The sequence below is a fragment of the Psammomys obesus genome, unplaced genomic scaffold (assembly GCF_907164565.1).
Source record: "Psammomys obesus unplaced genomic scaffold, mPsaObe1.curated_primary_1811, whole genome shotgun sequence".
Taxonomy (NCBI): Eukaryota; Metazoa; Chordata; class Mammalia; order Rodentia; family Muridae; genus Psammomys; species Psammomys obesus.
Window position 1 is genome coordinate 13,002,785 of NW_026591872.1, and position 15,046 is coordinate 13,017,830.

At 40.5% G+C, this 15,046-nt stretch overlaps 1 protein-coding gene across 2 annotated transcripts in view; it reads right to left on the minus strand.

The window, feature by feature from the left end:
* Positions 1–5,018: 5,018 nt before the first annotated feature.
* The window catches only part of Aifm1 (apoptosis inducing factor mitochondria associated 1), a 38,611-nt gene continuing 28,583 nt past the window's right edge, over positions 5,019–15,046 (minus strand). For both annotated transcript variants that reach the window (XM_055612180.1, XM_055612178.1), the window contains exons 10-16: positions 14,672–14,779; positions 14,243–14,331; positions 13,479–13,619; positions 11,563–11,705; positions 9,019–9,143; positions 5,610–5,806; positions 5,019–5,274 (exon numbers count right to left, since the gene is read on the minus strand). In XM_055612180.1, coding sequence (XP_055468155.1) covers positions 5,203–5,274; positions 5,610–5,806; positions 9,019–9,143; positions 11,563–11,705; positions 13,479–13,619; positions 14,243–14,331; positions 14,672–14,779 — 875 coding nt within the window. In that variant the 3' untranslated portion in view covers positions 5,019–5,202. The remainder of the gene's footprint in view (positions 5,275–5,609; positions 5,807–9,018; positions 9,144–11,562; positions 11,706–13,478; positions 13,620–14,242; positions 14,332–14,671; positions 14,780–15,046) is intronic.

A 15,046-nucleotide genomic window follows, 5' to 3' on the forward strand; every position in this document is an offset into this window, starting at 1 on the left:
GGGATTCAGTTAGGAAAGGAAGAAGTCAAAGTATCATGATTTATAGATGATATGATAGTATACATGAGTGACCCCCAAAATTTTACCAGGGAACTCCTACAGCTGAAAAACACCTTCAGCAAAGTGGCTGGATACAAAATTAACTCAAAAAAATCAATAGCCTTCCTGGATACAGAAGACAAATGGGTTGAGAAAGAAATTAGAGAAACAACACCTTTCACAATATCCACAAAGGACATAAAGTACTTTGGTGTGATTCTAACCGAGCAAGTCAAATACTTTTATGAAAAAAAAACTTCCAGTCTCTGAAGAAAGAAATAGAAGAAGATAACAGAAGATGGAAAGGTCTCCCATGCTCATGGATTGGCAGAATTAACATAGTAAAAATGGCCATCTTACCAAAAGCAATCTACAGATTCAATATAATTCCCATCAAAATATCAACACAGATCTTGAAAGAACAATTTTCAACCTCATATGAAATAACAAGAAATCCAAAATAGCTAAAACAATTCTCTCCAATAAAAGATCTTCTGGAGGTATCTCCATCTCTGATCTCAAGCTGTATTATAGAGCAACAGTAATAAAAATTGCATGGCACTGGCATAGAAACAGACTGGTGGATAAATATAATCAAATAGAAGGGCCAGAAATAAACCCACACACCTATGGACACCTGATTTTTTACAAAGATGCCAAAACCATGCAATGGAAAAAAAGATAGCATCTTCAACAAATGGTGCTGGTCTAAACGGATATCTATATGTAGAAAAATGCAAATAGATCTCACTATCCTGTACAAAACTGAAGTGCAAGTGGATGAAAGACCTTAACATAAAACCAGGTACACTAAACCTGCTAGAAGAAAAAGTGGGGAAGAGCCTAGAACTAGAACTCATTGGCACAGGAGACAACTTCCTGAACAGAACACCAACAGCACAGGCTCTAAGATCAAGAATCAATAAATGGGACCTCATGAAACTCAAACTCTTCTGTAAAGCAAAAGACACTGTCATAAGAACAAAACAACAGCCTACAGACTGGGAAACTATCTTCACCGACCCTATAGCTGACACAGGGATAATATCAAAAATATATAAAAAAAACTTAAGTTAAACACCAATAAACCAAGTAATCCAATAAAAAATGGGATACAGAGCTAAACAGAGAATTCTCAATGAAGAATATTGAATGGTAGAGAAACAAAGAAATGCTCAAGGTCCTCAGTCATCAGGGAAATGCAATTCAAAACGACCCTGAGATTTCACCTTATAACCATCAGACTGGCTAAGATAAAAAATTCAGTTGTCAACACATGCTAGAGAGGATATGGAGAAAAGGGAACCCTCATCCATTGCTGGTGGGAATGTAAACTTTTACAACCACTTTGGAAAACAATCTGGTGCTTTCTCAGAGAATTAGGAATAGTGCTTCCTCAAGATCCAGCTATACCACTCCTAGGCATATATCCAAAATATGCTCAAGTATACAAGAACATTTGCTCAACCATGTTCATAGCAGCTTTATTCATAATAGCCAGAAGCAGGAAACAACCCAGATGTCCCTCAACTAAGGAATGGATACAGAAATTGTGGTACATTTACACAATGGAATACTACTCAGTAATTAAAAACAAGGACATCGTGAAAATTTCAGGCAAATGATGGGAACTAGACAAGATCATCCTGAGTGAGGTATCCCAGAAGCAGAAAGACACAAACTGTATATACTCACTTATAAGTGGATATTAGTCATATAATATAGGATAAACATACTAAAACCTATAGTCCTAAAGAAACTAAGCAAGAAAGAGGACTCTGTGTAAGATGCTCAGTCCTCATTCACAAAGGCAAATGAGATAGACGTCGGAAGAGGGAGAAAACAAGGAATAGAACAGGAGCCTACCACAGAAGGCCTCTGAAAGACTCCACCCAACAGGGTAGCAAAGCAGATGCTGAGACTCATAGCCAAACTTTGGGCAGAGTTCAGGGAATCTAATGAAAGGAGGGGGAGATTGTGAGAACTGGAGAGGACAGTAGCTCCAAAAGGAGAGCAACAGAACCCAAATATCTGGGCACAGGGGTCTTTTCTGAGACTTACACTCCAAACAAGGACCATGCATGGAGATAACTTAGAACCCCTTCTCAGATGTAGTCCATGGCAGCTCACTCTCCAAGTGGGTTTCCTAGTAAGGAGAGCAGGGTCTGTTTCTGACATAAACTCAGTGGCTGGGTCTTTGATCACCTGCCCCTGAGGGGGGCCCAGTCTTATCAGGCCACAGAGGAAGACAATAAAGCCAGTCCCGTTGAGACCTATAGGCTAGGATCAGATGGAAAGGGAGGAGGACACCTCCCACCCCAATCAGTGGACTTGAGGGAAGGGTATGGGAGGAGAAGAGGGAGGGAGGACAGGATTGGGAGGAGATGAGGAAGGGGGCTACAGGTGGGATACAATGTAAATAAATTGTAATAAAGAAAAAAAATAAAAAGACAGGTCTCATTACATAGTCCTGGCTAGCATGCATCTTCCTATTTAGACCAGACTGACCTTAATCACTGTGATCTGCTTGCCTCTGCCTTCTGAGATAATGACCTTAATCACTGAGACCTGCTTGCCTCTGCCTTCTGAGATAGTGTGATGTTTTAAAATGGAACTCGGTGAATCCTGCAGAAGGGAAGAAAGGATTGTAGGAGCCAGAAGGGTCAAGGAGATCAAAAGAAAACCCACAGAATCAACTAACTTAGGCCCATAGGGGTCACAAAGACTGAACCAACAATCAGGAAGCCTACATGGGATTGACCTAGGCCATCTGCATATATGTTATAGCTGTGTATCTTGGCTTTCTTGCGCAACTACTAATAAAGGGAGTAGGGGCTGTCTCTGATTCTTTTGCTTGTTCTTGGGACCCCTTTCCTCCTACTGAATTGCCTGTTCAGCCTTAATATGAGGGGAAGCAATGAAGGGAGGTGCCTGGTCCTACTGCAGCTTGATATGCCATGGCTGGTTGATATTCCTGTGAGGCCTACCCTTTTCTGAAGGGAAAGGGAGGAGGAGTAGAGCTGGGGAGAGGGAGGTGGTAGGGAGGGACTAGGAGGAGAGGAGGAAGGGGAAACTGCAGTTGGGATGTAATATATGAGAGAATAAAAAATGATTTTTGAAATGTCCTACCCCATCTATTGAAGTAGCAGATATTACTGCATAATGATTCCTGTTTCATAGGAAACTGAAGAGTTTCTCCATGAGTTAGGTATGTCATGCATTGGATCATAGTTCACTAAACCCGTTTCCACATAATAGGAACCTGTCCTAGCGCAGATATTCTTGCAGTCAAAACATGGTCAATTTTGGTATTCAGAAGGGACACAGTTGTAAACGTCTTTCATTTTTAAAAAATCAGGAAAATAGTACTTTTCTGTTTACAGAAATATTCTTATCTGCATTGTCAATTCCATGGTGTTGATGATAGAACCTGCGGCCATACACATGCTACACAAGTGCTCCACCATTGAGCTGAGAAAGGACTATTAAAAAGTAGTAAAAACTTTTTCTCTTGATGGAAATAGATTTTAAATTTTTACTTTTTTTTCTGTTAAGATAGGGTTTCTTTGTGTCCTAGCTGTCCTGGACTCAATTTGTAGGCCAGGTTGGCCTTGAACTCACAGAGATCTGCCTGCCTCTGCCTCCCAAGTACCAGGATTGAAGGTATTTGCCACCACCGCCTGACCTTTCTTTTTTCTTGGAAACAAGATCTCATTGGGTCGCTAGCAAGTAGAACAGGGGCTGTCTCTGACATGAACTGTTTTGCCTGCTTTTGGATCCCTTCCTCCCGGCTGGGCTGCCTTGTTGGGTCTCAGTGGAAGAGGACTCTGTCCTGATGCAACTTGATGTGCCAGGGTGGGTTGGTGTGGGGGCCTTTCCTTTTCTGAAGAGAAGGGGAGGGAAAAAAGGGGAAGAGGGTGGGAGGGGGGACTGGAAGGAGAGGAGGGAGGGGTTTTCAATAGGGATGTAAAGTGAAAAAATTTAAAATAATAATAATAATAAAAGATCTCACTACATGGGCCTCAAACTGTGGCAGTCCTCTTGCCTCAGCCTCCTGAGCTAGGATTATAGGCATGTGCCATCATATAACTATCTTCTAAACATGTCAGTCTCATTTTATGTGTATGTGTGTATGTTTGTGTACATACGCACTTTCTGTCCACTATAGAACCAATTCAATTCTGGAGCAGTTAGTTGTTCAATGTAATGTTGAGTTTTTACTATGTTTATTTGCTCACTCATTCAGTGACAATTTATTAAGTACCTATTACAAACCAGAGCTCTTTTGGTTTTGCAGATATGACCAAGAGCAAACCTTAATGTCATGGTGCCTGCTTCCAGGAAGCCATGGGTCAGTAGTGAGACATTAATAGGGATAGATTTGGAAAGGTCAGGAAAATCTTCATAGAAATAGTGAACTTGCTTACAGAAGTAGAGGATCAAGCTGGACATGGTAGTTCACACCTTTAATACCAGCACGTGGGAAACAGAGGTAAGCAGATAATGGAGCCAACATGGTCCACCCAGAAAATTCCAGGCCAGAAGAGCTACAGTGAGACCCTACCTCAAGAAAAATACTTTCCTTATGGAGCTAGAGAGAAAGCTCAGTGTTGAAAACACAAGTTGTTCTTGTAGGAGATCAGTGTTCAATTCCCAGAACCCATATGGTGGCTCACAACAGAATGTAACTCCATTCTGAGGGGATCTACTGCCCATTTCTGGCCTCCACAGGCACCAGGCACTCAAGTGCTACACATGTATATGTACAGGCAAAACACCCATACACATAAAATAAGAACGCTGCTATGGGCTGAGAGGTACGGCAAGACAAGATTACAGAGAGCTGACATGAGTTTAGTTTGGATTGTCTCATGCATGGCTAAGAAAAATCATACATGTGCTAGTAGCTGCAATCAGCTTGTTAGTATGGCCAAATTTCCCCCTTCATTTACCTACCCCCTTTAAAATAAAACAACTGATTATGAAAGAATCAGATTTTAATTTGTGGTATGCATCTATACAGATGAAAATATTCACAGAGGCTTGTTCAATTCTTGCTCCTACTAGAGAGAAAGTATACTGAATTTAAAAAAAAAAAACATTCTTTTATCCACTCAACCCCCTGTCAGGGATAGAAAAGTGCTTGTATTCCATGATGGGGCTTCAATCTTCGTGAATATTAAAGAGTTTGGCTACTTCATTGAGATCTTCATGCTGTTCACCGTCCTTAATGATCTGAGGGATAGAGTAACAATAGGTTCTTAACTCATTCCATGTGCACCCAGCCCTGACCCACACAATGGGGCTGCCCCAGCTAGTCTCCAGTTACACACTAGGAGGTGATTGTGGGAACAGCTTTCTACTAACCCCAAATAAGCAGATGGACAACTCTCAGGCCACCCAGCCAAGTCTCAAGTAAAAAAGAAATGTTTCTGAGCCAAGGTTATGCCTTTGTTTTGCTTAAGTACAATCTGACCTTGTGGGACAATGCATCTCAGGGCACCTGATGAAATCACAGGAATGGTTTCCAAACCCCCCATCTTCCTCTAAGGGCTCTGACAGGCACCCACCTTCCTTGCGATTGGCATTCGGTTAAAGACGTTCCATAGCACAATTCCCACCACGACTTTGTCCCTGAGGTAGAAGATGACACCTTTGCCGTAATCCTCCCCTTCAACAGGGGCCTGTAGGACCGCAGGAGTGCTGGAGGGAATTGTAATTTCAGAGGCTTCTGACTCTGTCTCACTTTCAGAGCGGATACTGGTTCCTATGGTCAATCCCATAGACAAATACAAAACCAAAGTTCAGTCATTTTGAGTTTGGAAAATTCTAGAAAGCAAATGTGTTTATGTGTAGATACACATGCGTACGTGCATGTGACAACCTTGGGTATCATTCCTCAGAATTGTTTTTCTTTTTAAAGACAGACTTTTCTGAATGGCCTGGAACTCACCAAATAGGGTAGGCCTGCCAGCCAACAAGCCCCAGAAAACCTGTTTCTGCATCCCCAGTGCTGGAATTACAATCATGTGCCACTATGGCTACCTTTTAAAATGTTTCTGGGGACTGAACCCAGCTCCTCATATTTGCAAGGCAAGCATTTTTACCAACTGAGCTATTTCCCCAGACTGGGAAGTTTGTTTTTTGAAACTGGCTTCAAGCTACTTCTATTTGTTTATTTGTTTTAATTTCCTCAGCATATTCTCTAGCCACTTATGATTAACAGAACCAAGGGAAGGTCTTTCTTGCTATGTCCTGGGCACTGCTGAACCTGACCTGACACTTTTATACTTTACTACTTCATTTATATTTTATGCTTATAGACATTTCCAAACTATAAAGAGTTTGAACCTCTCCTCTCAGAAGCATTCATGATTGTACTGGTTAGGTTTTTTTTGTTGTTGTTGTTTTTTGTGTTTTTTTTTTTTTTTTTTTGCCAATTTGGTAAAAGCTAGTCATCTGGGAAGATCTGCCTCCATCAGACTGGTTTGCAGGCAAGTCTGTGGTGGGGCATTTTCCTGATTAATGATTGATGTGGGTGGGACCAGCCCATAGCAAGTGTTGGGGGTACCACCCCAGGCTGGTGGTTCCTCCTTGTACAAGTGGCTAACTGAGCCATGAAGAACAAGCCCATAAGCATCATTCATCTATGGTCTCTGCTTTAGTTTCTGCCCTGCTTGAGTTCCTGTGTTTGGTGATGGACTATGATTAGGACATTTAAGCTGAATAAACCTGTCCCTCCCCAAATGGCATTTACTCATGGTCTTTATCACAAAAGTAGAAAGCAAACTAGGACAGAGATTCAGAACAGTAGACAGTAGCCACATACAGCTATTTAAATAATGAAAATTATTTGCAGTTAAATCATAGAATTCAGGGTTGTTCTTTCTTTTCTGAGATAGGGTCTCATGTAGATTATGCTGACCTTGAAAATTATAGATAGTGCCCTGCTTTCTCCTTCTTAAAAAGTAACTTGCCAATGAAAAATATCCAGCAAAATAATAATAATAATAAATGACGGTTAAATAACATAAGCCAAGTTTATAGAATAAGGCCAAGGAGCTAATGAATGAGATGCCTACAGGACATTCCAAGAGTGGTGCCGCCTACCTGAAGCAGACCTGGCATCCAGATCTACTTGATTCATTACTTAACAGGGTCCAGGGAAGGCAGCAACCCCAAGCTGAGGATCTCACACTTGGTTCCTTTTAAAAAATAATTAATTTTATTTTATGTACATTAGTGTAAATGTGTCAGATCCCTTGGAATTGGTATTACAGACAGTTGTGAGTTGTCATGGGGGTACTGGGAATTGAACCTGGGTCCTTTGGAAAAGCAGATAGTGCTCTTAGCCACTGAACCATCTCTCCAGCCCCCACATCTGGTTCTTAATATTATTATGAAACAGGCCATATAAAGAAAACCAAAAATTCAGGTTTTCTCTCTCACTCAGATTTTTCCAAGAAATAAACTAGAGTCATTAAGCAGAATGTTGCTCAGGATGGATAACTACAGTGTCTGAATCTATGCTTTGACCAGGATCTCAGCACCAAAGACTAAGAAGTTTGGGTTTGATTACTTCTTTTTGTTTTGTTTTAGATGAATTTATTTATTTTATTAAATTAGTTTATTCACTTTGTATCCCAGCTGTAGCCCTCAACCCTATCCCATCCCAATCCTACCCTCCCTCCTTCTTCTTCTCCTATGCCCCTCCCCAGGTACAATGATAGGGGAGGGTCTCCTCCCCTTCCATCTGACCATAGTCTATCAGGTCTCATCAGGACTGGCTTTTTTGTCTTTCTGTGTGGACTGGTAAAGCTGCTCTCCGCTCAGGTGGAGGTGATCCAAGAGCTAGCCACTAAAATCATGTCAGAGGTAGTCCTTGTTCCCCTTACTAGGGAACTCACTTGGATACTGAGCTGCCATGGGCTACATCTGAGAAGGGGTTCTAAGTTATCTCCATGTGTGGTCCTTATTTGGATTATCAGTCTCAGAAAAGACCCCTGTGCCCAGATTTCTTGGTTCTGTTGCTCCCTTTGTGGAGCTCCTGTTCCCTCCAGGTCTTTCTATCTCCCCCTACTTTTATAAGATTCCCTGCATTCTGCCCAAAAGTTTGGGTATGCATCTCAGCATATGTTTTGATACCCTGTTGGATGGAGTCTTTCAGAGGCCCTCTGTGGTAGGCTCCTGTCCTGTTCCCTGTTTTCTCCCTCTTCCGATGTCCATTTCATTTGCCTTTCTGAATGAAGACTGAGCATCTTACTCCGGGTCCTCCTTCTTGCTTAGCTTCTTTAGGTGTACAGATTTTAGTATGATTATCCTATATTATATGTCTAATATCCACTTATAAGTGAGTATATACCATGTGTGTCTTTCTGCTTCTGGGATACCTCACTCAGGATGATCTTTTCTAGTTCCCACCATTTGCCTAAAATTTTCATGATTTCTTTATTTTTAATTGCTGAGTAGTATTCCATTGTATATATATACCACAAATTCTGTATCCATTCCTTAGTTGAGGGACATCTGGGTTGTTTCCAGCTTCTGGCTATTATGAATAAAGCTGCTATGAACATGACTGAGAAAATGTCCTTGTTATATACTTGAGCATATTTTGGGTATATGCCTAGGAGTGGTATAGATTAGTCTTGAGGTAGCACTATTCCTATTTGTCTGAGAATGCGCCTGATTGATTTCTAAAGTGGTTGTACAAGTATACATTCCCACCAGCAATGGAGTACAGTTCCTCTTTCTCCACATCCTCTCCAGCATGTGTTGTCACTTGAGTTTTTGATCTTAGCCATTCTGATGAGTGTAAGGTAAAATCTTAGGGTCATTTTGGGTTTGGTTGCTTTTAAAGCCAATATAGAGGCTTTGAATGGCAGCTCCCCGTGGCCCATAAAGAACTAACTTGTTCAGAAGAACTCAGACCCACTGATTCTCAGCATTCTTCCTAGAGAAGTGGTTGGGTTTCCTTACCTGACTGCTCTGTGGCAGATTTTGGGTTGTCTTGTGCAGTTGCTTTTGCAAAAACACCGACAGTGGGCAAACTACTATCCACAAGACCAATAGCTTCATAGCCAATATCAGGACCCAAATCACTCCTATGAAAGCAAAGACAAGAGGACATTTGTCAAAGGACCATAAGGAATGACATGGTAGCACTTTCACTTCATGACACTGTACTTTTATAGCAATCAAATAACTTTGGATTTATAGTAAGAGAAATGCCAAGCAGATTTATTGTCACCAGAACATCTGAAGACAGGCATGAAAAGGCAGGATTATCTCAAACAGCAATTTTTTCCCTGAAGAAGCTACTACACACATCATATCCATATAAAAAATGATTTAAACTTCCTGAAATTTACTGTTGTTTTTTTTTTTTTTTTAAATCTCACACCACATATGGGGTGGGATAGGTTCCCACCTTTTTGTTTGTTTGTTTTCAAGACAAGATCTCACTCTGTAGCCCAGTCTGTCCTGGAACTAGCTCTGTAGATCAGCCTGGCCTTGAACTCACAGAGATACACCTTCTGCCTTCTGAGTGCAGGGATCAAAGGCGTGAGCCTCCACACTGGGCCCATACCTACTTTTCATACTCTCTGCTTTTCTTTAACTCACATTAAAACTGCCTTTTTGTAGCTTTAAAATGTGTCCTAGTTGATGAAATTTGAAATTTAATGATTACGGTTTTATTAACTTACAGTACTACCACTTAGTATTCACCCGTAGTAATTCCTTCTTCCTTCCTTCCTTCCTTCCTTCCTTCCTTCCTTCCTTCCTTCCTTCCTTCCTTCCTTCCTTCCTTCCTCCCTCCCTCCCTCCCTCCCTCCCTCCCTCCCTCCCTTCCTTCCTTCCTTCCTTCCTTCCTTCCTTCCTTCCTTTTCTTGTGTTTCCATGCATAGATACATGCATGTGCTATGGTACACATGGAGGTCAGAAGACAATTTGTGGGAGTAAGTTCTCTTTACCATGTGGATCCCAGAAATTAAATCAAGGTCATCCAGCTTGGCAACAAACAGTTATTTTTACTTGCTGAGCTACCTCACTATGATGCCCTTTATTACATATATCTTTCTTACTATGTCAGGCACTTCACAGACCATTCAAGGGATAGACACATCATTATGGTTTGGGTCATAATCTAAGATACTGCTTCTGCTGGTACATATTTTATTTTCTTTGCTACAATAGATTATTAAATTCATATCTTCAGGGAAGAATTAAATGACAAACCCTTAGAATCAGTACCTAGGCTCTAACTGATAAAACTGATAACTGAATAGTTAAAAACTCATTTTTCCTATGTCGTATGTGTTGACCTAGAAATGTGTTACTTTTTGGCTGTTCACACATACAACTGTGTGTGACTGTCCTAAAAACTAATTTTGTTAGCTCTAAATATCTCTAACAACAAGTCAGTCTTCTGAAACCTTGAAGCTTTGATTTCCATACCCCACATTGCCATTTTTCAGAGGACTGGACATTGGACCCAGGACCCTGTCCATGCAAATCAACTCTACCACTAAACTCTGTTCCTGTTGCTTTAAAATCTGAGACAGAATCCTGCTAGATTGTTCCAGCCTAGCCTCAAACTTCAGGTCCTTCTGACTTAGCTCCTCATCTAGTAGGTGGGATTATAATTAGGCATAGTAGCAGCTAACTTTACCTTTCAATTCAAATCAATCAAGATTCAAATGGAGTAAACATGGTCAGCCCTAAGTACTTGAGAATGTTCACTATTAATTACTACTAATCAATTAATCAATAAATTACCTTTCCTCTTTCCCTTTTTACTTTTGGGACAGGATGTTTTTTGTTTATTTGCTTTTTTTTTTTTTTTTGCTTTTGTTTTCTTATGTGTATGGGTGTTTTGCCTGTACGTCATTGTGTATCACATGCATACCTATTGCCCATGGAAGTCAAAAGAGGGTGTTGGATCCCAGGCCACTCTAACTTTTTCAAATTCAAACAACTGTGCTATGTGCCTGTCAATGGCTGATTTTTTAAATTACTGAAATAGGGTCTTATTATATAGGCCCAGATAGTCTGACACTTGCTATTTAGATCAGGGTGGCTTTGAACTCACAGAAATCTGCCTGTTTCCCAAATGTAGAGATTAAAGGCATATGCCACCATCCCCAGCAATTTGCTGATCTTAAAGGTTACATAAGAGTGGGCTCTGTTTTTCCAAGTATGTTGGGACCATTAGGGTTACTAGCAAAAGAATAATTAAAATACACTTCTGCCTATTCTTAAGGCAGTGGTTTGTACCAAACTACTACAGTTCAAACTCTTTCCCAGAAACACTGGTACAATTTCTGGCCATTTAATGCATGTCAAACAGGATATTTTTATTCAATGGCTCTTAGAAGCAGAAGGTATGGACACGAGGTAAAACTTGTTTCCTTATGTAGAAAGGTAAATGGACTACAAAGAAACCAAATAAAAATCTTTCTATTTTGAGCTCATTAATACAGAGCTCTAACCAGTTGTGTCACTAAAATACAGAACTATTACCAGAACATTGACTGATGCCAGTATGGCTTAGCAGCTCCAGTCATATTTTCTCCAGCCAGTCTTCCACTCACAACAGCGTGATCATGATGTTCTACTCGCCTTCGACCCAACTTTATATCATAGAAGCATGCAGCATCTCCTGCCTTTAGAAACAAATATATTATGGAAACAATGTATTTTTAAAAACCATGTTGAGGCAGAATATAAACTTTGGGTCCGAAGGGACCCTGAAATGTTCCATCTATAAGCTAGAATCATTCCTAAACAAGTGAGATTCAGTTTTTAAAGAAATTGCTCTGTACTTTCACAAACTATCCTAAATCTTTCTTTCATGTATGCCTCTTTCTACCCATTTTGTTCCAGCAGACAGGCTACTTAACAATGGAGTACTGAGAAATATTCTTTTCGTTATTTCAGAGACAGGGTCTCTCTATATAGCCCAGACAAGCCTCAAACTAATGATTCTCCTTTCTCAACCTCCCTAGTGCCAGGATCTTAAGCCTTCACCACTATACTCATTTCTCTGTGTGGAAACCAGTTTTCAGATGTGACTGCCTGTTATCTGGAAATCTTTTCTAAGATAAGGGTTTGGGTTTTTTCACATTCAGTAGTCAGTCAATAAGTGGATACGGATTATTTATTATGTACAAAAGCTTGTTTATTGTATATAGGTTGGTGAGATAAAAGCGGCATGAGCCTTTCATGGGGAGTGTAGAACCCAGTACAAGAAAGATACAGCCTTGTTCTTAACTATAAGGCACTGTAAACAAGTACTGTGCCCTAGAAGAAGTATAGATTCAACAAGCTAAGTATTTCAGAGAACCCTCAGCTAGGGGTTAACAGGGCCAGCTTCATGCAGGATGTGGTATTTGAGCTCTCCAACTCTTGTTAATTTTTTTTGTAGCTATTCAGAATACCCAAAAGCAACCTAAAAATCCAATAACTGAAAAACAGCAAAGTAAACTATGAAATCTATTTAATGGGATACTATGTAATCATTAAACTGTTTACAGAGTTTAAAGCAACAAGAAAAATATTTATTTTTATAATGTTAAATGGAAAATAGCAAACTACAAATGTTTATATATAGTAAGCTCACCACAACCACATAAAACGAAGGGGGGAAAAACCCTTATGTTCAAGAAAACAAAGGGAAGGAAATAAACTAAAACATTTCTGGTTGCTACAGGTGACTGACCCCTTTTCTCCTTCTTGTCTGTGTTTTCTACATTGAATACATAGTACAGTAGGCAAAAAAGAACAAAAAATCCCAGACTTTAGAGGAAGAAAATATCCTTTCACATGGCCTTAGTTATTGAATCCATGACCAAACAATACATTGCAATCTAGCAATGGGGAAGTTACTTCATATTTCCAAAATATGAAAGTCTTGGTTTTGTCATAACAGGTTTTAAAAATAGCTGAAAATAGTACTCAAGGAAAATGAAAAAAGGATGACTTTCCTTTCCAGGAAACTGCTTCACCCTCCATTCTCTGGACTTTGAGCTATGGGAACAGGAGATATGTCGGAGAGCTGTGCTCATTCCCACCAACTACAAAACTGTAAGACTTTTGTCCCTATAGCCATATACATCATTCTTCTCCCTATGCCATAGCTTGCAGGTGGGGCCATGTGTTCTTCAAATACAAGCACTTCACAAGTTTCTAGTGTTTCTTCTTGGCCATCAGACACTTTGACTCTATTTAGTTACACTAGTAATGAACTCGGTTTGCTTGCTTGCTTACCTTTCTTCCTTCCTTTTGAGATTGTATCTTATTCTGAAGCCCAGGCTGGCCTTGAACTTATGGTGGTCCTCCTGCCTATGCCTCCAAAGTGCTGAGTTTACAGGAGTGAGTCACCATGTCTACTGGCTGGGAGCCATGAGCCATACTAGGTTATGCTGTAGCACACTTACCACCCAGACGTTAGAACGTGCTTGTAGCTCTGCATTTACCCGGAAGCCACCAAAATCTGAATCTATTTCTAATCCACCAGTCTTGGCCAACTCAACATTGGGCTCCAGGCCCACAGCTGCCACTATATGATCAGTTTCCACCTGAAAGGAAAAAAAAATAATAATTCATTTGATTACCAGTTTTCACTGATGCTTATTCACATCACAACTTTATAATCACATCATTAAGAATTAGACTTTCAAAAAGTCAATGTCCTCAGGAGTGCAATAACTCAGGCTTTTTCTATCAAGGGGATGGGGTGTAGCTCAGTGGTAGAATGCTTGTGCAGCGTGCATGAGGACCTGGGTTCAATTCTCAACAATCTCCAAAACAAAGAAATATGAAAAATAAAGAAAACAGTATTAGAGCTTTAAAAATAGTCATGAGTTAACTTAACCCCAGTAAACATTTTAAGTTCTACTTTTATAAGAACCACCCCATTCCAAGCTCCATCCATATTCCATATCACCTGAACAGAAATTGGTTACCCTAGCAAGGACTAAAGACTAACACAGTCAGGAAGAGGCTAAGGGAAAGCAGTTTACAGGTGTCCACTCTAGTTCTCATCATTCTATTTTGATGGAGGGATGGTTAATTCAGAGAATTGGGAGATGTTAATGGTGCTGCTAAGAAAAGAAATGAGTGATGTCAAGTAAAGGAATGAGAATAAGGAAACAGGAAGAAAGGGCTAGAAGGCCTTCCGGCATTGTCTCCTCCTCCTTACCTTCCTTCCATCTTTCAGCTTAATGAGTAACTTGCCACCACTGACTCCAACTGATTGCACAATTGCATTGGGCATCACTTTCACTCCCTCTGTAAAGAAAAAATGAGAGCCAAGGCTGAACCCACAAGTGTGGGACCTCTGTGAAGAATAAAGAAGCTGGCTGGAATCCTCCTGTGTAGTAAAATCAGTCATTGTCAGATGCAGGCAGCCTTGAGGAACTACAAGAACCTATACACACAATCCATTTTTATCATGCCTGGGAGTGTGGTGCCTCAGATTCTCAATGCTTGTGACCTTGTCTGACTGAGGAATATTGAAACATTTTCTCTGCCAGGTCTCAGAAATTATTTCAAGCGAGTTCCTGGAAAAGCTATCTTTGTCTTTAGTTACTATCAAAAGAAAAATTAGTTATGGACATAGTGTCTCTACCTTGCTTGACTTTTTCCATGGTCCAGTTGCTGAGGTATTCAGGAAGGATCTTCCCCATATTTCCGCTCTCAGGGAACAGCTGAATCACTTCTACGCCTGAGGCTTGAGCTGGGAAAAAGAAGGGGAACTAGTTATAGAAGAAGGCAAAAGTCAATCCCAGGAAGACAGGAGGGGAGGTAAAGAAGAATTAGTCAATCCTGACTAAATGCTGAGCAAAGCTGCCAAACAGGCCACAGCTCTTGCCTGTGGGGAACTTGGGAAGAGGATGTTGATTGCTGAGTTTATTCAAAGGCAAAGTTAGCAGGTGTCAGAACTTCTGTTCCTGCATTAAGCTACCACCTGTGAATTTAGTTCACATCCACCCCGTGGTCACCA